The 24579-nt window shown below is 39.5% G+C and overlaps 1 protein-coding gene across 12 annotated transcripts in view; it reads left to right on the top strand.

Annotated features, from left to right (window-relative positions):
- LOC100030849 (myotubularin-related protein 3) overlaps nt 1-24579 on the top strand; it is a 220522-nt gene that overhangs the window by 146769 nt on the left and 49174 nt on the right. For all 12 annotated transcript variants that reach the window (XR_008917276.1, XM_056821515.1, XM_056821516.1 and 9 more), the window contains 2 exons: nt 10822-10904; nt 14755-14921. Coding sequence is in view for 11 of the 12 variants with exons in the window: in XM_056821515.1 (XP_056677493.1) it covers nt 10822-10904; nt 14755-14921 (250 nt within the window). In the remaining variant the exon portion in view is untranslated. The remainder of the gene's footprint in view (nt 1-10821; nt 10905-14754; nt 14922-24579) is intronic.

Below are 24579 nucleotides of genomic sequence, written 5' to 3'. Positions count from 1 at the left end.
TCTCCTTTGGAACAGAGTGTTCTCAGAAATCTGTCTTCTTCCAGACAAAACAAAAAAACAAAAACAGGACCTTGATTATTTATACTTCCTTGGAATATGCTTTATTGTAGTTCAAGTCAAAGAAATGTATGGTGGTATCCTTTTCCCTAACGGTGTCTCTTACATCTTTATTTTTAAACTGTTTATATACCATTAAGTTTTTAATTATACTTCTGTCTATCCTGTACTATACTAGTTGCATTCTTATAAAGTCTGGGTGGCAGTGGGACAGTGGCTTTGGCAGGCCTGAGCTGAGACTGAAGTGAATTGGCCCTCTGTTCCTCCTCCAGGATAGTCCATCAAAGGGTTACTAGCATTTCTGGCCCTTTTTTTAAGTGTTCTAGATTTTGCTTCAGTGAAAAGAAAGGCCTGAAATAGTGGCTTTGGAAAGAAAAATGGTTGCTACCCTATTATTCCTCCTTAATGACTGCATGAACATTAGACATTTCAAATTTTAAGACAGATAATTTACTTGGTACCTGTGAATAAGTGAATGTTGCAACTTCATCCGTCATGCTCAGTGCTATGCAGAATATAGGCATTCTTGAAGGCAGCATGTACTCAATACAGGGACCCCCTGAGCACAATTTTATAAGGTTAGGAGATGGGTTAAAACCAAAAATCTAAAATGGAGAAGAACAAGGTGCCCTCTTTGAAAACCATCCATATATCTAGCCGGGGGGAGGCAAATCATACTCCAAAACCCAAGTTGGTTGGCTGTAAATTTCTTGGGCAATGTGAAAAATAGACTCGAATACAGGACTACAATCCCCATGAGCCTTTGCTCCACTTCCCCAGAATGCCTTGTAATCTCACCTGGGCCGAGATCGAGAAGGTATTTAAGCTCATTCAAAGGCATTTGAGGGGGTTTTTTGAACTTCCGTTTTGGAGCAGAGGCGTCTCTTCCATGATGTGAGGTTATTTTGTCTAGGCCTCTAGCCTAGACACATGTTTCTTACTTGTATATTCTTAATCTTTAACCTTTAATAAACCTCTAAAAAATATAATACTCCTTGCAGAGAGAAACTAATTTCTACCTGCCTCAGTCTCCCCATCTCCCCTAAATTTTAATCTTTACAGTTGGCGACCACGAAGGGATCTTTTTATTATTATATTTTTCTTGCATGTGCAATATACTTTTTCAGTTTTTTAATTATTTTTTCTCTCCTTTTTATATTTGAAGCACATGTCACCAGTATTAAGATTTTCTTTAACCTTTTGATTTTCAGTGCTACAAGTTTAAGATACATTTTCTAATGCATGCCCTAAAAAGCTTGTGACTATGAAAATGATTCCACTAATTATTTAAATAAATTATGGGACTTTGCTTAATGATTCTGTCTGATTCCAGGACAAGAGCTACACACAAGAGCCATTTCATAGGGCCAAAGAAAGGCCAATCTAGGATGGATTGATGCACTTCTAAGCCAATACAAAGGTCTTGAACCTAGTGTGAAGACTCAAGGTTACTATGTTTAACATGTGTTAAGACATAGGCTTTCCTTGTATCTACACTCACTCTGAAGATATTCAAAGATGAGTATCCCCAAAACCTTGGCTCCTACTTGGCTTCTATAATCTGGTCCCCTTTTCTGCCTCTCATAGTGTGGTACCTTTCTGTAGTCCTGGCACTGATTGGGTAAATGCATCATTACTTAGATCATTTTGATTGGGCCCTGATTGAAGGACCTGTTATAGGTTTATTTTTCCTTTACTTAGAATTTTTACACATAAGACTTTGATAGTCTATATTTTCATCCAGAATTTTTTCTTTTCTTTTTGATTTTTCTGATACCTTTTTAATATCTCTTGCCAATTGATTCATATACCTCATACCTCAGCCATGCATCCCTAACTGATTCTGAATCTTTCAATCACCCACAACAAGGGGGAATGTAAAAAAAATCATTATTTAAATTGCAAAGTTTAAATTCCTTTTGAGAAGAATTTTAGGTAAAGAAGATGCTACCTCTCTGAATCCAGAACTGAACTGTTGGAGAAGCCACCATGAAGAAGCCTCCAGACCACAAGTTGCACAAAATTGAACTTTGGGTGTGGTTGATTGAACATTTATTTGTATGTATACTTTTATGCCAAAGGGGACTGCCCCCTAATGGCTTTTTGTCAATGTGTTCAGCAATTATTGGTTTTATTCTTTTTTCTCTTATCCTCACACTATTGTAATCTTTTAAGTTGATTTTGTTTTCATGATCCTTTGGAAAAAAATTAATTTTTTTGCAAATGATCACACGGGGGAATGTGAAAAATAGACTTGAATACAGGACTACAATCCCCATGAGCCTTTGCTCCACTTCCCCAGAATGCCTTGTAATCTCACCTGGGCCGAGATAGAGAAAGTATTTAAGCTCATTCAAAGGCATTTGAGGGGTTTTTTTGAACTTCCGTTTTGGAGCAGAGGCGTCTCTTCCATGATGTGAGGTTATTTTGTCTAGGCCTCTGGCCTAGACACATGTTTCTTACTTGTATATTCTTAATCTTTAACCTTTAATAAACCTCTAAAAAATATAATACTCCTTGCAGAGAGAAACTAATTTCTACCTGCCTCAGTCTCCCCATCTCCCCTAAATTTTAATCTTTACAGCTACCTCTGAATTTTCATCTTTTTTTTTAGTATACTGATATCTGTAAAGCTGTCTTGATGATGACTTAGCAAGAGATCCTGAGTAATGTGTGGATAGAATTTTGCTCCCTAGGGACTCTCTTTCCCAGCATCCCCTTTACCTATCTACCTTATGTACTAACATAGGGAAGATATAAGTTTTGTGTAGCTCCACCCTCTTGCTCTCTTTTTCAGGGGAATGCAGTTTGAGGAGTTTGGATGAGTGCTAGGCAGGAGAATTTTTCTACATGGCTTTACTCAGGCTTTTACTTTGTTCTTGTATTTTTTCTACTTCAAGTGATTGTTAATATACTTTATAAAATATAATACTTGGAGTTACTGGATATTAATTTTAATCTTACAGTAGCTTTTAATACCATCTAAACATTTGTACATTCTTTTAATTTCACACATTGGAAGGACCTGGGTACCATAAACAACATACAGCCCATAAAACATGCAGATTCACTTGCATGTAGGGAAAAGACCATATACCACAGAATTAAATTTAGTAGTAGTTAGGAGGAAAGCCATTTTCCAACATATAATGCCCTTCCCAAACTCTGTGATTCCACATTTCTTATTTATCACTTTTTCTCTTCCTTATAATTTGATAGATTGCCTCTCAGCATGCTCTTTGAGAAATCCTAGGAAGTAGCATGATCATGCTGGGATGTTGTCCCACCTGTGCTTGTGGCAAACTTGTCTTGAGTGTTCATGGTGCTTTCCTTACAGTTTTGCAGGGACTGGCTTTGATGGAGGAGTTTGAGACCTTTGTAATAAGAGCATTTTGTTTGAATGGTAGAACAAAAGGCCTAGCAGACCATAAAGGGGAATACAGTCATTCCTGTCAAAGACTGACTATTGTCTAAAGAGATCATTTTCAAATTCAGCATTGACTTTTGAAATCACATCACAATTGTAGTTCTGAGGCCGGGCTTGCAAAGGTTGGCAGCTCTGGATGGTGCAGATTGCCTGAGGTAGTTCAGAGTAAGCTCTGTTGCCCTCACTTTTTCTAGTTGTAGGTAGCTTTACAATGGAGGAGCCTTGCCCCCTGCCAAAGGTAATGGTGATAGAGGATTTAAGTGGGAATCGCAACTTTGCCACTTCCTGCCCACGTGACCCCAAATGACTTTGCCTTCCTCTACTTCATTTTGCTCAACTATAAAGTGCCATGGCTGGACTAGATGACCACTGGGGCCCTTCTGAGGCTAAATCCAGTGATCATAGGGCTTTTACCCTTAGCTTTTATAAACTATGGAACCAGGGCCCAAACTTTTTGGACCTTTGTTTTTTCCTTTCCAAGTCAGCAGACATTTATGAAGTGTCTGTGTACAAAGTACAGCATGGGGGATGCAAAGGCAAAATATTACAGTTCTAACCCTTCTGGAGCTTATACATTTTTCAGATGTACACAGTAATGAATCCTTTTCCTGTCAGCTCCCTTGGTTGTTGTGAAGATAGTCCTTTGAGAAAGTACTGTGCTTTAGAAATGTGAGCCTATAGTACTTTATTGTTGCAAAATACATTATATTTTTCTTTTTTTAAAATTAAATTAGTTAATTAAATTAATATTGAATTTTAAATACTGTTAACTAGACTTGACTTGGTAATATTGAAGTTTATATCATTTCAGCCACTGTATTCCCTTTCTATTTTTTATGTATTTATTGTCATAAAAAAGGAAATTCTTCTCATTGCCCCATTCTCATTCCCATTGGAAAAACAAACAAGCAAGAAAGTCTTCATAACAAAACTGCATAATCCAGAAAAACAAAGTCCTACATTAGCCACCTGCAAAAATGCTATCTACTTTTGGAATTTAAATCCATAATCTCTCTAGCAGGAGGTGGGTGCATATTCATCCCTGGGCATGGATTAGATTTCTTTCACAGATACATTGTGAAGTAGGTAATGCTTTACTTTTTATCTTTGTTTGAAATGTGCAAACTGACCCTCAGAGAGGGAAGCAATTTCAATTCATCTATCAAGTGCAAAGAAATTGTGCCTGGAGCTGGTTCTACACAGACAAATAAAAAGTAGCTTCTGCCCTCAGGGTACTTCCATTCTCCTGGAGGAGGAACTGCAGGTACACAGGAAACTAAACCTAGGCTCATTTTGTGGAACAGAAACACTGTAATGGCTAGTGTGACGATTGGATTTGGCTATCCCCTGATTGTAACAATGAAGTTTACTTAGCTCTTCCTTTATTGTGAAGATTAAATTGTAACCCCTTGTCTATTTTTAGATTTTAATTCCCCCAAGTGTTAACTCAGTATTTAAAGTAGATTTACCCATTTTGACTACAAAAAGGTGTTAACTAACCAAAAAAGGTGTTAACTACAAAAGGTGTGACACCCATTTCATACATTGAGTGGGCAGTCCTGGAGAGGAGTCATCTGTAATTGGTTGATGTAAAAAAATTTAGGGGAGGTGACACAAGAGAAAAAGGTCTTTAAATAGAGGAAATGGAGGATCAAAGGATGATTCACTCAGAGTTGGACTGGAAGAGATCAGACACTTGGGCATGGAGTGAAGATTCAGTCATGTGGGCTTGGAGTGAAGAAGAGTCACTTGGAGGAGAGACTGGAAGAGTCATTCGGAGTTGTACTGGAAGACAGATAATCAGACATGGAGTAAAGATAGTTGGCTGTGGAACTGGACCCCAGGAGGAGCTCATGCAGGAGACCTCAGACTGCTTTCCTTTTAGACGGTCACCGTGGTGAGTGAAAGGCTGATTTAGTTTCCTTGCCTTTGGAGGTATGAACCTCCAAGAAAGGCCCATTGTCTTGAGGTTCCTTTCACCTGGCCGGGGCCTTAGGATTTCTACCTGGCTCAGAGGAAGCCAGAGCTCTCTCTCCCCTCTCCCGTTTTATCTCTTACTCAGTATTTTCCCTCTATTGTAAATAAACTACCATAAATTCCATTTACTTTAGTAATTCAATTTGGGATTTAGAAATTAAAACCCTGGTGACCCCTATTAATTAATCAATCCAACCATAAATCTAACACTAGTGGGATTATGGACTTTCTGTGGGAGATTATTCCAAAGCCAGGACTCAGACCCAGGACCTCTGACACCCAGAAGGCCAAGTTTTTTTCTCCTACTTCTCAGATTAGTAGCACTCTACTCAGTTGCTTTCCTGCTGATGGAGCTCCAAACCCATTTTGGAATGCTGGGTTCCAAGTGGCTGTAGGAATGTGGGGGAGGGGGTATTGAATCCTCCAGACTTGGTCTGAGCAGGATCAGTCATATTGTCACAGATTTGAAGCTAAGAACTTCACAAAGTCATTCATCAGATAAGGAATGTGAGGCCTAGGAAGGTAGCTTGTCCTGCCTAAGGTCCTGGGCTCCTTCTGGCCCTGCCAGGACCATAGACATCATGTGACCCTGCCGCTGAGTTTGTAGGGAAGGATGACAGTGTCTTGTCCCAGGTCCTCATGATAATGAAGCTGCAGATTGCAGGCCTTTAGCCTCCCAGGGTAGAGGCCATAACTAAGAGATCATGTTGTGTGTGGCTGGGGTTATTCCTGCATGACTAGAGCATTTTGTCTGTTGCTTGAACTTCACTGTTATTCTACCATGGAAGAATGGGAGTATGAGGTGTGATTGGCTCCCACCAGTTTGGAAAATGGCTTTTGTGTCCCTGCATTGAAAATTCACCTGTCTGCTGGCATTAGAGCTATTTTTAAAAGCAAGGCTTTTTGAAAAATTCGATAGAGTAGACTCAAGGTTGACCTCTAAACTCCTCTGTGCATCATATGTCTACAAAGACAAGATTGGGGTTGCTCCACCTATGGGAGGGTAGGACTAGCAGTACCCTGTGTGTATGCTTTGACTGTGTTCTGGCATGAACTTGATAGGATTGTGAAATTATAGGTGGGACCAAGGGTAGAGTAGGGAGAAGTTGAGATTAGGTAAGTAAAAAGGACAGGTAGGACCCCCCAGGCAAGGAGAGGGGAAATCAGAGCCATGTCTCTTCATTCAGCTATTTAGAATTACCCAGGAGGTTCTAGGCAGTGATGGGAGAGAGAGGACACCTCTTTTCCCTCATTTACCTTGTATTTACTACATATTTATCTCAGGAGAGCATGGACCACTTGAGGCAAAAAGCCTTCATTTGTGGTTATTAAGTGCTTTCAGAATCAGAAAGTAGTTGTGTGTTGACCTGGGGTCAAGAGTTTGATACCAGATGAAATTGGCTGAGGATCCAAATGCTGTCAAGAAAGAAGTGGAAGAACAGCAGGATACGTCAGAGTATGACTTATTTTACTGTCCTGAGCTTTGGTCATCTCCATTGTAATATGGGGATGACAGCCGCTACACTGTCTTGCCTGAGATCATCTGTAAAAACATGTTTTGTAACTTTTCAAACATTCTACCCCATGTCTTCATTGGAGATAATAGGATTGAAGGGCTTGGGTCAGAGGCTGAGTTATGAGCATGGATTTTGGTAGACAAAAGCCCCTGAGGCTTCAAGAAGAGCCGAAGGTGCCAGCACAACCTAGTCTGCCATAACAGATGTGTTTGAGGGCAGGTACCCTAGTATAAGATTTAAAATTGGGTTTTGACTCATTATGAGAGCTATAAAAATGAGATTATGGTCACTGTTTATAAAATTTTAGCCCCTAAGTCAAAATGACAATTATCAGCTTTTATTTACAACAAGATAGAGATAGTGAAAGTGGAAGATATAGGAAGGAGACAAAGCCTGGTCTAGTCTACCCATGCTTCTCTGGTGAAATCCAGTTTAGCATCTGGAAGGGGCCTCCCCAAGTCCCGATATCTGCACGTGGATTTTCTGGTAGTCCTCAGCAAGAAGTCGCGGTGTGGCTTCAGCCAGAGTTCCACCAACACAGAATGACTCCAAGAAAAAGTGTGTCTCTTCAGCTCTGCTCACCAATGCAGAATCCAAGGGAAGAGTCTACAAAAGCCAAGGAAGGAATGGTCTCCAAGGAACCAGTCTCTCTAAAACCCAATGAAGGAAAGAGCCCAGACTATGTTGGTCTCCTTTTTTATACCCCTTTTTTCCCCACATCATTTCCTGTCTCTTCCCCCTCTTCACAGAAACCAATTGCAGACTTTCAATTTACCTAGCACTGCCCAGCCTGGGCAGTGCCCTTTGGAAGGGAGAGTTTTCTCTAGTAAGTGACTTGTGAATTCTCTTACTTAAGTGTTAAGTAGGGGTACTTTTAAGTTCTTGATTGATTGAATTAAAGGTTGCTGATAGATTTCATTAAAATAGACAAAGAGAGTTAATTCTCTCTTCATACTAGTTTGGCCAGGCTTAATTGGGACTCTGGCAGATGATCCCTTTATACCTTTGTGATGGGTTTCTGTATGCCCCAGTGATTCTTTAAAGGGACTTTACTCTTAGAGGAATGAATGGATTTGGATGGTGGTTGGACTAGGTAATTTCTGAGGTCCTGGGCTACTCCAAACCTTTAATTCTAGAAGGAGGAAGTTATATGATCCAAGACATCCAACCAGTGAGCTCAATTTCTGAAGACCTTTTTCTGTCTTCCCCCATCCCCTGCAGGTGTCTTCTTAAGGATCCCTAAAGGAAGCAGATCACCATTAGATGTGTCATAATCAGGGTTTACTCCAAGGACAGACTTTGCCCATGGTTCAGGTTTAGTAGAGGGAAGCTCTTCAGTTCATAATTGTGAACATGAGATCCTTTTTCTGTCTTCCCAGAGCTTAAAAGATACAAATGAGGAGGAGTGGCCCTTGCTGATAGAGAAAACATGGTCTGATAGACACCAGTAGAAGGGCCTCATTTCTGTTCCTATAGCATTAGGGAGAAGTGCCCAGTATTTCTGGCTTCAACAGGGGGTAGCCATTCCCTGGGTTTGGGGGCTATAAAGTTGCCTGGTGTTTCCCTTACAAATTCTTGTTCTTATTCTCTGGGCAGTCTAAGAGCTGTCTTCCCTGGGTGATCAAGAAGCTGTGGCAGCAGTGGGGAGGGGTTCTGCCTTATCAGGAGCACTGGGGTGGTCCTGTTATCTGCTCCATTATCATCCCTCATTGTTATTGCTGGGAGCCTGGGCACTTTGGTCTTCATTCTTCTGACAAATACTAGGTGTGGTCCAGTAAATTGAACTAGAAGGGTGCCAGAGGGGGCAGGTGGAACCTTGTCTGGGAGGCTGGTCCTAGCTTTGCCACTGGCACAGCCAGCAAGACTGGATAGATCATTTCCCTCTTCAACTCTAAGATTCTGTGATTCTCCTTTTTACCTTTTCCTTATCCAACTAAGAATACAATACTTTTTAATTCTAATTATGCCATTTTTACAGTTTATAAAAGACTCCCACAGTTAAGGTTTCATCTGACCTTCAGAGAAGCCCTGTAGTCTGTTCTTACTTTTGATAGACAAAGAAACTGTCTCTTAGAAGTTCTGCCTTGAAAAAATTGAAAAATAAGGGGATGCCCTTAAATTGGGGAATGACTGAACAAATTGTGGTATATGTCAGTGATGGAATACTATTGTGCTCAAATGAATAATAAAGTGGAGGAATTCCATGGAGACTGGAACAACCTCCAGGAATTGATGCAGTGAGAGGAGCAGAACCAGGAGAACATTGTACACAGAGATGGATACACTGTGGTACAGTTGAGCATAATGGACTAATCTACTAGCAGCAATTCAATGACCCAGGACAATCCAGAGGAACTTATGAGAAAGAACACTATCCACATTCAGAGGAAGAACTGTGGGAGTAGAAAAGCAGAAGAAAAACAACTGCTTGATCACAAGGGTTGATCCAGATATGATTGGGGATGTAGACTCTATGTGTGAATTGTGTGAATATCAGTAATATGGAAAAAGGTCTTGATCAATAACACAAAACCCAGTGGAATTGCATGTTGGCTCTAGAAGGAGGGTGAAGGGAGGGGAGGGAAAGAACGTGAATCATGTAACTATGGAAAAATATTCAAAATTAAATAAAATTTTCCAAATTAAAAAAAAGAGTTCTGCCTTGTCCAGAGTCAAAGGACCTAAGTAATTTCAGTCCTTCCTCATATGCTTTTTCTGTTCCCCCAGAGTCTCCTTTCCTTCTCAGTTTCCTGAAACCTTGCCTGAGTTACCTTTCAGCAGCAGCTCAGTTTTTCTTAGCATCTTGGGATAAAGGACTATATAGACCCAGAGGCCCTCCTGGCATAGTTCCAGCAACATGGCAAAATCTCCCTCTTTCCAATACTAGCCATTGTAAAACCAGAAAGGGGAGCAGCTAGGTGGCTTAATGGGTAGAGAGCCAAATGAGAGATGAGAATTTGGAATGAGGCAAAGTGAGTTGAAGAGAATACCAGTTTTCTCTCGGAGTCTTTGATTTGAGTCTTCTTCGCTGGTGAAAGCCCCTTGGGAATGGCCCTCTTCCTCCTCTAGCCTACTCTACTTTCTGACATAGGTCCTTCAAGAACTGGGAAGGATGGTGTGGCCCAGGTTGGAGAAAAGGTCCAGTGTCCTTCTCTTTCCTCTGCCTCATGTTTATCCTAGACCGATTTGAATCATGACTTAGTCCAGTGATAGTGAACTTTTTAGAGACCGAGTACCCAAACTGTACCCTCACACCACCTGTGAGCCACCCCCTTACCCTAGACAGGGGAGGGAGGAAGTGCTCCCATTGGACTGCTGGGCAGAGGGATGGGTAATGGGAGAAATGTCCTCAAGCACATGTGAAAAGGGAGAAGAGAGAAGCCCGAAGCCCCCTCTGGCACATGTGCCATAGGCTTGCCAACACAGACCTAGGGTTTATAAAGTTAGAAGCCATTTTTATAGTCTCTTTCCCTAATCTTTATTTATGGTCATTACTGTTAGGGTGAGAGGTGGGTAGACTAGAAGCTGCTTCCACATTCTGCCACTTCAGGGCAGACTTGGGCATGTTTCTGTAAATTATTCTTCTCATTTACCTCTGCATATTCTTTGGAGATTTACTTTTGTGCTGTGACATGCCTTATGGTCTTTGATTTAGGGACAGAAAAAGAGACAGAGACCTAATTCACTCAACAGGGAAATCACTGGAACACTGTTGGTCCAGATGTGTTTGTATTTCTGCTTGCCTTACCCTCAGGGCCTGCTAAATCAGCCTTGTGGGATAGATGGAGTACACACAGTGCTAGTGCCTTCTGTAATAAAAGGACTTAATCTTTGTCATTGCAGGTTCCATTACAGCTCATAGAGAGTGTTGAATGCCGAGATATATTTCAACTTCATTTGACTTGCAAAGACTGCAAAGTTATCAGGTATGTGTCCACGTGCTACCTTTTAATGTAGAGAAATGCTGAGAGCAAGGGAATCTGGCTGAAGGGCCCCTGCATATTGGTCTTCTGAGGGGAATATGCCCCTTTGGTTTGTCTAGCCTTACAACTGCTTGTGGAATTGAATAAAAGCTCCTTCCAGCTTCGGGAAGGCTGCTTCTCTGCATCAGGAGTGTCCTGAGCCCATAGCTGTATGACCTATAATGACTAGCAATGATAGAGGGAGGGTTGGGAGTGGGACGAAAATGAAGTTCTCCCTAGGGCTTTGAACTTAATCATTTAATCTCCTTTTAACCCATAGGATCTGACAGGTTTTAGGTTCCCTTTGTATAACTCTTTCATATGTACAATCTAGCCCTTCAGTGGAATTGTCCCAAAGTTAGGTAGCAAAGTGGACTGGTGGGTCCACTGGATGGTGGTCTGTTACATTGTCTTGATTTTTAACTCTTGTCACTTTAGAAAAGTTAGCTTAATAACATGGCTAATATGGAAATATCTTTTGCATGTCTTCATGTGTATCATCAGTCTCATATTCCTTTCTTGCCTCTTCAAAAGGTGGAAGGAGCAAGAGATAAGGATAAAATTTGAAACTTAAAATTTCTTTTTAAAGATTGTTAAAAATTATATGTAATTGAAAAATACTTAAATAAATATATTTTAAAAAATTAAAAAAAAAAAAGAAAAGTTAGCTTAAGTTTCACATGGTCTCCTGAAAACAAAACAAAACAAAACAAAATGAAACAATGCATTCAGGGGCACCTGCAAATTTAAGAGGCAGAAGGTCCTGGGTTCAAATCTGTCCTCAGATACTTCCTTGGGCAAGTCACTTAATCCCCATTATCTTGCTCTTATTACTCTTCTGCCTTGAAACCAATATACAGTATTGAGTCTAGTATGGAAGGTAAAGGGTTTTTAAAAAACAAAACAAAAAAACCCACAATGCAAGCACATTTTTGCCTTTTGTCACTTCATTCAGATGACCAGAAGGTTGTGAATCTGCCTGTGACACTGAATGCTCTGATAGTGCTGCACTAGGGAAAAATCTCATTTCAGTTCACATTCATTTCAGCCAAGTTATTGGTGTCTTCTACATACAGGTCTCTTATGTTGGGTGCTCCTGGTGGATTCTCAGATGAATAAAAAGCAGCATTGCCCCTACTGAGCTGACCATTTTGACCAACATTATATATAAAAATGAATTCAGTGTCATTGTCTAAGGACCCAAGGCTAGTGCTGCCTTCTCCCACAGTCTCTTTCATTCCCTGTTGTTGGAAAGATTTTCTTCTCCTTTTGCCCTCATCACCTTTTACTTATATTGTATGTGTCTGTGTAGATAGTCTATACTGGTGTAGTAGATTATAAATTCCTTGTGGTTAGGTGCTGGGTCATTTTTCATCAGTCTATCTACTATCCCTTGGGAAAAAATGTGTAGGATGTTATAATTTAGCCATTCCCCAATTGAAGGGCCCCTCATTTTCCATTTTTTTGCCACCACAAGAGCGCAGCTATGAATATTCTTGTACAAGTCTTTTTCCTTATTATCTCTTTGGGGTACAAACCCAGCAGTGCTATGGCTGGATCAAAGGGCAGACAGTCTTTTAGTGCCCTTTGGGCATAGTTCCAAATTGCCTTCCACAATGACTGGATTAATTTATAACTCCCCCAGCAATGTATTAGTGTCCCAATTTTACCACATCCAGGATGATATAATTTCGAGTTGGAATGACCTCTAAGATAATTTTATTAAAAGGAGTTGTATTAAATCATCATCCTTCACAATTACCGTCTAAATATTTTAAGTATAGTTGTTGTTTAGTGCATCCCAGAAAAATTGTGAAAATCACCACAAAGATCTATATACCCTGATTTCTGAAAGGGAAAATTTTAAAAATGAACTTTATTATTTTTTTATCATTATAGTAATAGCTTTGTGTACACATACATATACATACACATATATTCTTTTATAGTGTGCCATGAACTTATTCCCCCACTCTTAAGACTACAAGGCAGGTAGTTCAAGCATTATTATTACTGTTTTAAAGATAAGGAAATTCACAAATGAAGAGGAGTGACACCAGCAAGGTTATCTAACTGCTAGGGAACAAAAGCTAGGATTAGGATATACAGAATGGAATCTTAGTCCTGTTTTTTTTCCCCTCTGTATCACATTAAAGTTAAATATGCTATTTGAGAAAATTTTACTGACCCTTAACTTAATGAATGATTTAAATAAAAGATGGAGAGAGACTCATGCTTTGAAGCCTCTTCTAAAAATGATTTATGGATTTTTTGGGGAACAATTGATGCTAATACATTTTTACCCATGGTGTAAGAAATATCTGATGATTCTTGCTTTCAGTGGGCTGAATGACAAATTTCATTAGCCTTTAAGAAAAAAAAAATTAGCCTTATTTTAGGGGCTTATGTGTGGCGGTAATCAAATCCTGGCCCCTCCCCACTAAACCCTCTCCAAACCAAGAGGAAGCATGATAGAGAGTGAAATTTGGATGGCTGCTTTCTGTTTTTATATTCAGAAAAGCGAATGGTTTGAGGAAGACGTTTCTAAAGACATTCTCTTTACTTTTTAATGATGAAATAGATTCAGTTGTGAGAGGAAGGGGCAGGTACCTGAATATAACTGAACAGTAATAATAAATAGGAGTAATAGAAGGAGTAACTTCTATTTATGCCAGGTTTTACAGTTATAAGGCATTTTCTATACGTTATCTCATTTGCTCTCCTCCATACCACTTGTTTGGGGTTATGATTATCCCATTTTACCAATGACGAGCCCAGAAAAGTGAGGTGACTTGCCTAAGAAACAGAGCTTATAATTAAGTAGAGAATAAGGATTTGCAATATTCAGCTTTCTTTGACTTTATCTAGAGCCCTAAAGTGATTCCTATGCTTATTTGCTTTCTTTTCTTAGAGAAAGTAGGTGGTTCAGTGGATAGAGCACTGGGCCTGGAGTCAGAAAGACCCAAGTTCAAATTCAGCCCCAGACATTTACTGGCTGTGTGACCCTGGACAAGTGACTTAACTGTTAAATTCCCTTAGTAATTTGTCTGTTTTCTCAACTGTAAAATGAGAATAACTCCCACCTTCCAGAGCTGTTGTGAGAAACACATCTTTCACTGCTACTAAGATACCATCTTGTCTCTGTGACTGGTCCCCGTTGATATTTCAGTAAAATGCTAAGCACCAGTCTATGCCTAACACTGCTTAGGGCCAGGAACATTCCAGATTTTGTTTTTCATCATTCTCCTGGTTTTTGTGTTCCGACCTATGATTTTATCCATGTAAAACATTCCTTGGTTTTTGGATTTTGCACTAATACAGATCAGCATCTCATCTGTAACATAGAGTCTGAGAGAGCGACCAGAGGCCAGAGGCAGACATGGAAGAAGAAAATCAATGACTTGGTCTGCTCAGCATCTCCTGTGTATCAAAGGCAGGCCTTAGACTCAAACCCTTAGCGACTCCAAGGACCTTCCTTTCTTCTCCTCACTAGGATCCCCTCTCTCTGCCTGTGCAAAACACTTAGCCAGGAGATTTCCCATTTGGCAAGAGGACATATCTCAGATACCTCTAACTCTTCTAGACTGTTTTACGTAAGAGTGTTAGATGGTACAAAAAAATACTTAGTGAGGTCTGAATGGGAAGGAAATAAAAGACAAGATCCTGATTTACTCATATACATTGCCTCAGCTGTTGGAACTTAAGGGCTTTACTTTTTGATTCATTTCCCCATCCCCAGGCATAATGCTGGCTCCTAATAGGCCCTAAATAACTCCTTATTGATTGATTTTTTTCTTTTTTTGTCCTTAAAAAGGTGTCAGTTCTCAACCTTTGAGCAGTGTCAAGAATGGCTTAAAAGACTGAACAATGCAATCCGGCCTCCTTCCAAGATAGAAGATCTCTTCTCATTTGCCTATCATGCTTGGTGTATGGAGGTTTATGCCAGTGAGAAGGAACAACATGGTGACCTGTGCCGGCCAGGTAGGCACCATTACTAATTTGAGGGCTTTCAGCCCCTCTGTATCCAACTATGTGTGTTCCTGGAATGACTTGGGCATTAGTATAGAATGTTTTTTGATTCATACATTCATAGTGTTTTAAAATGGAAAACCAAAAAGGGCCTAACCCTGTGATGGCGAACCTTTTAGAGACTGAGTGCCCAAACTGTTGCTTCCACATGGCATGTAAGAGTCCCCTACCTTACCTCCAATAGGGGAAAGGAGGAAGTACTCCCCTCAGGCTGCTAGGCAAGGGGTGGGTGATGGGAAAAATGTCCTCAGGTGTTGTGGAGAGGGCAAGGGGAGCAGCTCCCTCTGGCATGAGTACCATAGGTTCACTAACACAGACCTAACCCTTCCATTTTACAGATGTGAAAGCATAGGCCTCAGCAGGTCTGACAGGACTCAAACCCAGGTCCACCTTACCCATGACAGGATTTAGAAATTAATTGATAATAGGTTAGATACACTATCATGATAAACACCACTATTTTTATTGTTATTCCAGTTACATTTTACTGGACACTTCAGTTCTTCACATGCTCCAGGGAACAATGATGAAGCAGAAAGAAGTAGACATTATCCCCGCTATATAGGCCTATCCTCCAGAGATTCACAGTGTGCCTGATATATCTGCAAAGTATCTGTTTTCAGGACCATTAGTTTTAAAAAGTAGTAATGCCATTTTTATCCATATAAATTAGTATCTAGAATTTCTGTTACATATGTATAAAGAGAAGCCCATTGTTCAATAGCTCAGATTTTAACATCTTTTATTTTCCTTTGGGAAAATAGTTACTGATCATTTCCCTATTTTCCCTATTTTTTTCCTCTTCCATAGCTGCAGTATCCATATTATTTCTCAAATTTTAATTTAGTACTCTATATTGCATTTTTTTAATCGCAAAGAATTTTAAAGTCATTATTTTACATGAATTTCTCACCTGACCAATGAGGTAGGTAATATAGGCATTGTAGTTAAGGAAACAGATTCAGAGAATTGAACATGCCTTCAGTTACACAAATACTGTGTTTTGGCCAAAGCAATTTTTAGACTCTTTGGGTTTCTTTGTTTGGCAGTTGATTTATAAAGGCTAAAATTCCTTAGGAAGTAATGATAATGTGTCAATATTTTTTCCTTTATCCATTTCTGTTTTCTGGTATCACTTGCTTATTTAAATAGATCATATTGGAACTGTTTAAATTGCATGCTTTAACTTTTCATTTTGATTATATATATATTTTTAATTTGGTCTTTCTTTACTCAAAACAAATCAATAAAAATATACAATAAAGAAATTAAGAATCTGAATAGAATGTTAGGGAAAATTATGTATTAAAAGCCCTTCATGTTTATTGAATAAGGATCATAAGTATAATGCCAATTTTAAAGTTTAACCCACACATTTGTTGGGATCACATATTAATGTGTAGAGAACTCAGAAATAAACATAAAAAGGTAAATATGACTTATAGACCATACAGTAATAGAAATTATAATTATTAAGGGAAACAGGAACAAAAGATATGCTCAAATGAAAAAAGTTATCCTCATTAATGAGTAGGTCAAAGAACAAATAATAGAAAAATAATTTTATTGATATAACAGACAATATAGCACAATTTTTGGACTTTAAAGTAATCCTCAAAAATTTATGATTGAACACCATTAACAAAAGAGATCAATGAATTGAGCATGCCTTTAAAAAAATCTTAGGGAATCAAGAAGATAATAATATCTACGTAAAACACAGAAGTAGAAAATTTTAAAATAAAAGGAGAGAAAACTGGAAACAAATATACTGTTGCCTTGATATAGTAATATTTCTTTGGTTGCATATAGAGGCTTTGTCATAAGCATCTGGGGATACACGTATTAAAAGGAGACTTTACAGTCCCAGAAGTGATTTATTAAGCACCTGCTATGTGCCTGGAACTGTGCTAAGAGCTGGGGATCCCCACACAGACAAGAAGAATAACAATGCCCTTAAGGAGCTTACCTTCCAATATTGGAAAACTGCATCTGGAAATGGTGGGGCTGATGGTGGCTTGAGGACTTAGTGGCTAAGTCTGAAGAGTCTAGAGCAGAGTAGGAGAAGAAAGACAAGAGCTCCCATCATTCTGCAAATGAACTGCTTTGTAGCCTCTGGTCATGCATTTTCTGAGGGAAGAAGGCCTGGGGGCAAATAAAGTTCTCTCTGCAGGCTGGGTCCTTGGGGACCCATTAGGTTATCTTTTGAGTTCTAATAGATTTAGTTATCATATCTACCTATTTGATACCCAGACCTATAGATCTAGCTCACTCTTTGATGGATCAGTGGATCAGTAAGCATTTAAGTGCCTACTCTGTGCCTATGTATTGCTGGACAGTTTTCAACCAAAGCCTGATTAAATCACTCCCCTGGGCAAGAAACTTCAATAGCATCTCTAGGATCCAGTGCAAATTGGTCTGGTTCTACCTTGCTTTTATAGATGTAATATACATTACTTCTCTTCCAGTCAGACTGGTTTAATGAGCTAAAGATGAAATAATTGAAGAAACCAAGGTTCCAGCTTATGAGCATATCAATTTATTAAATAGTGCATGCCAATTGCTCAATAAATCAGGACCAGGCCCCTTCCTCAGTTTAGGGCTATACCCTTAATACAGTGGGAGACAGACTTTTGATACAATAAAAACAATCAAATAAGACCAGTTACTTAAAAGAAAACATAGCATTTGATAATTAGATTTCTAATTGGAGGACAGATTAGGGATTTTCCATGTTGGAAGGGGAAGAGTAAACAGGTGCAATTCTCTGAATCCAAGAAAAGGAAGCATTCCACTCCTCCCCAATATCTGTAAATAATGTAAGGAACATAGAAACATTAACTGATTCATCATTGTGGGGCCTGTTTTCAGATAAGACTTATAGGTTGCTTGAAATGTACAATTATGAGAAAATTCCTTATACCAATTTTAGAATCTGACTGTGTTTCTGATCAATATAACCTGGATCCTTGGTTAAGGGTCTCTAAACAGCAGGTGCAGCTGGTCTAGTTTCTCAGCCACGTGGGGTTAGGTTCAAACAATGTAATATGGTTTTCTCCCAATTTCCACAATTAAACTTCTCACAGGACAGAGTTTGGACTAGGCCCAAAACTGAATAGAAAGGTAGCTGAGCTAGTTTCAGAATTGAGTTGCAAGTTGGGGTCAGTGTGGTTCATTTATTTCCCACAATTACTTGCTTACCAAATCCTTTTAATTCCTCACAATTTTCTTACACTGTTCTATTTGTCCCTTTTTTAAAAAATATTTTTCTGTTCCAATGATTCATTTTCTTTCCTTCCCCTCTTCCCTCCCCTGTCCCAGAGCCAACAAGCAATTCCACTGGGTTATACAAATGTTATCACTTGATACCTATTTCCATATTATTCATTTTTACTATAGAGCAATCTTTTAAAGGCTAAGCCCCAAATCACTTACTAATATAAACAAGTGATAGTCATGTTTTTCTTCTGCATTTTTACTCTCACGGTTCTTTCTCTGGATGAGAATAGCATTCTTTCTCATAAGTCCCTCAGGATTGCATTGCTGGATCATGTCCATTACATTAGAGAATTCCACAGTGTTTCACTTTCTGTGTACAGTGTTCTCTTGGTTCTGCTCATTTTACTCTGGACCAGTTCATGGAGGTTCTTCCAGTTCATGTAGAAATCCTCCAGTTCCTCATTCCATACAGCACAATAGTATTCCATCACCATCTTATACCACAATTTGTTCAGCTGTTTCCCATCTCATTTTCCAATTTTTTTTGCTACCTCAAAGAGTGTGGCTATGAATATTTTTGTACAACCCTTTTTAATTTCTCTTTGGGGTATTTGCTGGATCAAAGAGTAGTAATCAGCACATTCGAAAGACAGAGTGGGCTGTCTGACTGTGTGCCTCACTTGTCACTGGAGATGTTGATTGGCTATGAGGCTGACTTCTCTGGTATGTAGATGTCATTTATGATTTGAGTAGGTATTGGACAGCATCACTTTTACATCATGTAAAATATTTTCCTACATTATTCCTTTTGTGGAAGGAAACATAACTAGAAAAAAGTTTGCTTTGGTCTGAACTCAAACAGTTCTTTTTCTCTGGAAGTACTTGGCATTTTTTTTATCATTAGTCTTTTGGGATAGTTTTGGATCATTGTATTGCCGAGAATAGTTGTTATTCAGAGTGTCCATTGTAAAGTATTCCTCTCACTGAATACAATGTTCTCCTGATTCTGCTTATTTCATTCTGCTGCAGTTCATGTAAGTCTTCCCAGGTTTTTCTGGGCTCCTCTTGCTTATTATTTCACAATAGTATTCCATTAAAATCATATTCTATAACAGTGAACCTTTTAGAGATAGAGTGTTGGGCCCTGCCCCCATCCCTTCCTAGACAAGTGCCATTCCCACCTCCCCCAACCCACCAGTGTTGGAGGAGGGAGAAAGCACTCCCATTGGGCTGCTGGGCAGAGGGACCAGTGAAGTGACAAATGTCCTTAGTGAGTGTAGAGAGAGGGAGAGAAGTGACCCCCAGTATTCCAAACACCTCCAACTCCAATGCCTGTGAATTGCCCACCTTATCCACACAGGGGAGGGAGAAAGTGCTCCCACTGAGCTGCAGGACAGAAGGGTGGGGAGTGTGAAAAAAAGTTGTCAGGCAGAGTGGAGAGGGGGAGGGGAGCAACTCTGCCCAAGTCTTGCCTTTTTGGTAAGGAACTCTGGGGGGACAGGGAGTGGAGGGTGATATGTGTGCCCATAGAGAGTGCTGTGTTGGCCATAGGTTCACCATCACTGTCCCATAGCATACTCAGCCATTCTCTAATTGATGGGTACCCCTTCACTTTCCAAATCTTGGCCCCTCCTAAAAAGAGCTGCTTCAAATATTTTTGTACATCTAGCTCCTTTTCCCCCCTCCCTTTTTAAAAAATCTCTTTGGGATACACACCAAGTAATGGTATTGTTGGGTCAAAGGGTATGTACTATTTTATTGCCCTTTGAGCATAGTACCAAATTGCTCTCCAGAATGATTGGATCAGTTCACAATTTCCCCAACAATGTATTCCATATTCCAGCTTTTCCATATCCTTTCCAAGTTTTATCATTTTCCTTTTCTGTCCTAAGAGTCTATCTTACAGGTGTGGGGTGGTACCCCAGGGTTGCTTTAATTTGCATTTCTCTAATTAATAGTGATATAGAACTTTTTTCCCCCATGATTGAAGAGAGCCTTAATTACTTTGTCTGAGAATTGCCTGTTCATATCCTTTGACCATTTATCAATTGGGGTATGACTTGTATTCTTATAAATTCAACTCACTTCTCTATGTATTTGAGAAATGAGGCCATTACTTTGCATCCTATTTTACCTGTTTAGTTTCTGCCACAGTTTGCCTGCTTTTTTTAATCAGACCCACCCCACTTCTCTTATCCCCTTCCTCTCCTATTTTCCTATAGAGTAAGATAGCTTTCTATATCCATTTGATTGTGTGTGTTCTTCCTTCAATGAGTCAATTCTGATGAGAGAAAGGTGCATGTGCTCTCCTCCCCAACCCCCCATCTTTCTCTCCACTGTAAAAGCTCTTTCATGTTCCTTATGTGCCATAATTTACCCCATTCTGTTTTTCCCTTCCCCTTCCTCCCAATGCATTCTTCTTTCTCATGTCTTAATTTAATTTTTTTTATTATCCTATTATATTCACATCCTTGTCCTCTGTCTATGTATATTCCTTCCAATTGCTCTAAAAATGACAGAGTTCTTTGGTGTTACAAGAAACATCTCTCCATGTAGGGCTGTACACAGTTCAACCTTATTGAATGTCTTTTGATTTCTCTTTCCTGTTCACTTTTTTACATTTTCTTGAGTCTTGTAATTGAGAGTCAGATTTTCCATTCAACTTTGGTCTTTTCCTCAGGAATGTTTGAAAGCCCTCTGTTTCACTGAAGACTATGCTCAGTTTTGCTTGGTAAGTGACTCTTGATTAAAGTCCTAGTTTCTTTGCCCTCTGGAATATAATATTCCGGGCCCTCTGATCCTTTAATGTAGAAGCCGCTAAGTCTTGTGGTATCCTGACTGTGGCTGCACGATATCTGAATTTTTTTCTTTTGGGGTGCTTCCAATATTTTCTCCTAGGCCTGAGAGCTTTGGAATTTGACTATAATATTCCTGGAAGTTATCCTTTTGGGATCTCTTTCAGGAGGTGATCAGTGGATTTTTTCCATTTCTATTTTGTTCTCTGGTTCTAGAATATCTTTGATGATTTCTTGAAAGATGATGTCTAAGCTCATTTCTTGATCATGGCTTTCAGATAGTCCAATAATTCTTAAATGATCTCTCCTGGATTTATTTTCCTGGTCAGCTGTTTTTCCCATGAGATATTTCATATTTTCTTCTATTTTCTTCCATTCTTTTGACTTTGTTTGATAGTTTCCTGATGTCTTATGGGGTCTTTAGGTTCCACTTGTCCAATTCTAATTTTTTAAGACATGATTTTCTGGAGTTTTTGTACCTCCTTTTCCTTTTGACCAGTTTTGCTTTTGAAGAAGTTCTTCTCTTCCTTGGATTTTTGTGCCTCTTTTACCAATTGGCCTGTTCTGTTTTTTAAGGTATTAATTTCTTCAGTATTTTTTTGTTTTTTTTATCAAGCTGTTGGCTCCCCCCCCCCATTATTTTCCTATATCACTCTCATTTTTCCCCCCTAGTTTTTCTTCTACCTCTCTTGTTTTGATTTCAAAAAAATTTTTTTGAGTTCCTCCATTAATTCTTTTTAGGCTGGGGAGCAATTAATATATATTTTTTGGAGGCTTAGCATGCAGAAATACCGATTTCGGTGTTTTCCTCTGTGTCACCAAAATAAACTTTCTTTGTTGATTTTCTTATTCTGCCTTTTTTCTTTTAGTTCAAAAAACTCTTAAAGTTGGAATCTGTTACTGTTTAAGAGTTTTTTGAACTAAAGGAAGGACACTATTCCAGGTTTCATGTTCTTTGTGTAGCAGCTTTCAGAGAGCCGCCTCTGGGGATGTATCTGCTTTCATTTCCTCCTTTGTAGAATGATGTAAGGAGAACTGTGTTTAAACTCTCCAGCCTATGGCTCTGGTCTGTGAGTAACCCCAAGCAATCTTTACCCACTGCTCCCCTTTGTCTGAAAATGCTAGTGTATGCTGGTGTTCCTCCTTAACCTGTGACTGTGCCCCAGAACTGTGTCCTGGTTTTGCATAAAGGAAATGAGATGAGAGTCTTGCACCCAGAGCCAATCCCTGTAATCTCTTCTTAAGCAGTTTAACGAACTCCTTCCCTCCCCACAACAGGCTGTGGCTGAGAGTTCCAGAAGCCTTTTGTACTGTTTCAGTTGCACCCAAGGCCTGTTGTAGTGGTGGGCCCTTCCTGGCAAGCTACTTTCCACTTCCACCCCAGTGCATTATGTAGCAGTCCACACCTATCTATGGTCAAGGGAAATAGTTGAAATGATTGTCTTAGGAGAGAGCATGCTCAGGCCTGAGCATGGCAAGTAAAGCCTTTGACCCTTGATCCCAGCATCCCCCAGCTTTAGGCAGGAGATTAGGTTTCTTTGTGCTCACCTGGCTGAGACAAACCACACCTATACCTTGTCGTAATTTATAATTAACCAATGGCAATCCACTATGTACTCATCCCTATGTATTGTGTACATTTGCATCTCAATAATAATAAATAGGAGCTCCACAGAGAGCCAGATCTCTTTACCTTATCACCCCTCACCTATCTCTGTCTTTCCTGGAGCTTGGCCTGGAATAGTTTCCCTTCCTTTAGTTAAAAAAACTCTTAAACAGTAACAGAGTCCAACTTTAAGAGTTTTTTGGCCTCCGGCCAAGCTCCACTTTAACTTCCTCCCTCTCTATCTCTCTCTCTTCCTGAAAGAACTTTCCTCCTTAATCTCTTATCCTCAAGTGGTTCGTGCTTAGTGTACCAGCTCTAAGGAACCGGTGATTTCTTTCTTGATCTCCTCTCCTAAAGCCGGACGGATCCGTACCTACAGCCCAGGCTGTAAGGGATTGTGGCTTTTCTTTCAGCTAGTTTCCATGTTCATTGCTTACTCCCATATGTTGATTCGAAGCTACTTAACTGGTTCAGGTCCTAGTGAAAGCTAAGTAGCTGAGCTTATTCTGTGGAGCTCGAATATTAAATATTAGGTGTGTGTCTGCCTGCTTCCTTATCCATCTCCTTGGCTCCAATCCTTCCCTCAAGGTCAACCTTCTATCATTCCTTTTGTGGGAGGGCTGCGGGCCAGCCCCCCACTCCCATACATTAGATTCTTGATGCCAGCCTTCTAAGTTATTTTTGGCTAAAAATTACTTCACCTTGCCTTTTGTGGGTTATGCTGCTTCAGACTTTGTTTTGAGGCATTATATCATAGCCTTTTAGAGGATAATTTGGTAGAAATTAGATGCATTCCTGTAACTTCTTTGAGATCTTGACTCGACTCCTTCTACATTTCTTTCAAGAGTGGTACATCTTCCTGATTTTTGCTTAGAGCCTATCACCTTTTGTGAATTACTAATATTCTTTTTCCTTAAGTACATTCGTTATTACCTTGGGTCTAAGTGCACCACAAGCATTTCATATGCCACTACTGTAAAAATAATAAATGGCGAGTTATAAAAATATAGATGGGAAACTCACCAATACAGGTTCAAACTGTTCAGATACTTTTTTTTTTTAAACCCTTACCTTCTGTCTTGGAGTCAATACTATGTATTGGCTCCAAGGCAGAATAGTGGTAAGGGTTAGGCAATGGGGGTCAAGTGACTTGCCCAGGGTCACACAGCTGGGAAATGTCTGAGGCCAGATTTGAACCTAGGACCTTCCATCTCTAGGCTTAGCTCTCAATCCACTGAGCAACCCAGCTGCCCCCTCATATATTTTTGATAGATGTAATCAAAAGTATCTTCAGTGATGAAGTGAAGCTCAAATGTGAACTTCCCTTCAGAGCCAGGCCCAAGGACGTTAAAGAGATTTATTATAAAAAAATAAAATATTTATTCAAAAATATATAAGGAAAAGAAGAATTTCTAATTCTAAGGGATTCTAAATCCACTCAAACTCCCTGGTTCTGCAAGGAACCACTTCTCCTGTGTTTCACAGGCTACACTACTCCTCCCTGATCTGACTAACCCAAACTTATACTATCTAAATAAAAACACTATTATCCTTATAATTCTTAACTTTGCCTTCAAATTATAAAATAGCAAACGCTAGCTGATTTGAGTCTCAACAAGGCTCAAGTTAGGACTCTGAGCCTTAACAGACTCAGTCCCTACCAAAGACCAGGTTTTTCTTTGGTCTTCTCTGAGTTAAACAACTTATAAAAATCAAAATAGATATTCAATAGTGTTTCCCAAGCTGGGAAAAGAAAACACTGAGCTCCTTCAGGTATTTTCCTCAGACAGAGAAGAGAGGCAAAGATGTTCCCTCCTCTAGCCCTGAGAGAGAGAGTCTCTGAGTGTGTGTCTGCCAACTGCCAGAGAGAGTAATTGACACAGAAAAACAGTTATAACTGTCAGCAGTTGAAATTAGCATGCTCTCTCAGCTCTGCTTTAAACTTCAGTTCTTTCTCAAGCCAGCACTCTACTTTTTATCCCTAAACTAA

This window comes from Monodelphis domestica, chromosome 3, assembly GCF_027887165.1.
Source record: "Monodelphis domestica isolate mMonDom1 chromosome 3, mMonDom1.pri, whole genome shotgun sequence".
Taxonomy (NCBI): domain Eukaryota; kingdom Metazoa; phylum Chordata; class Mammalia; order Didelphimorphia; family Didelphidae; genus Monodelphis; species Monodelphis domestica.
The sequence above is the reverse complement of the archived record's forward strand: the minus strand, read 5'-3'. Positions and strand labels throughout refer to the sequence as shown.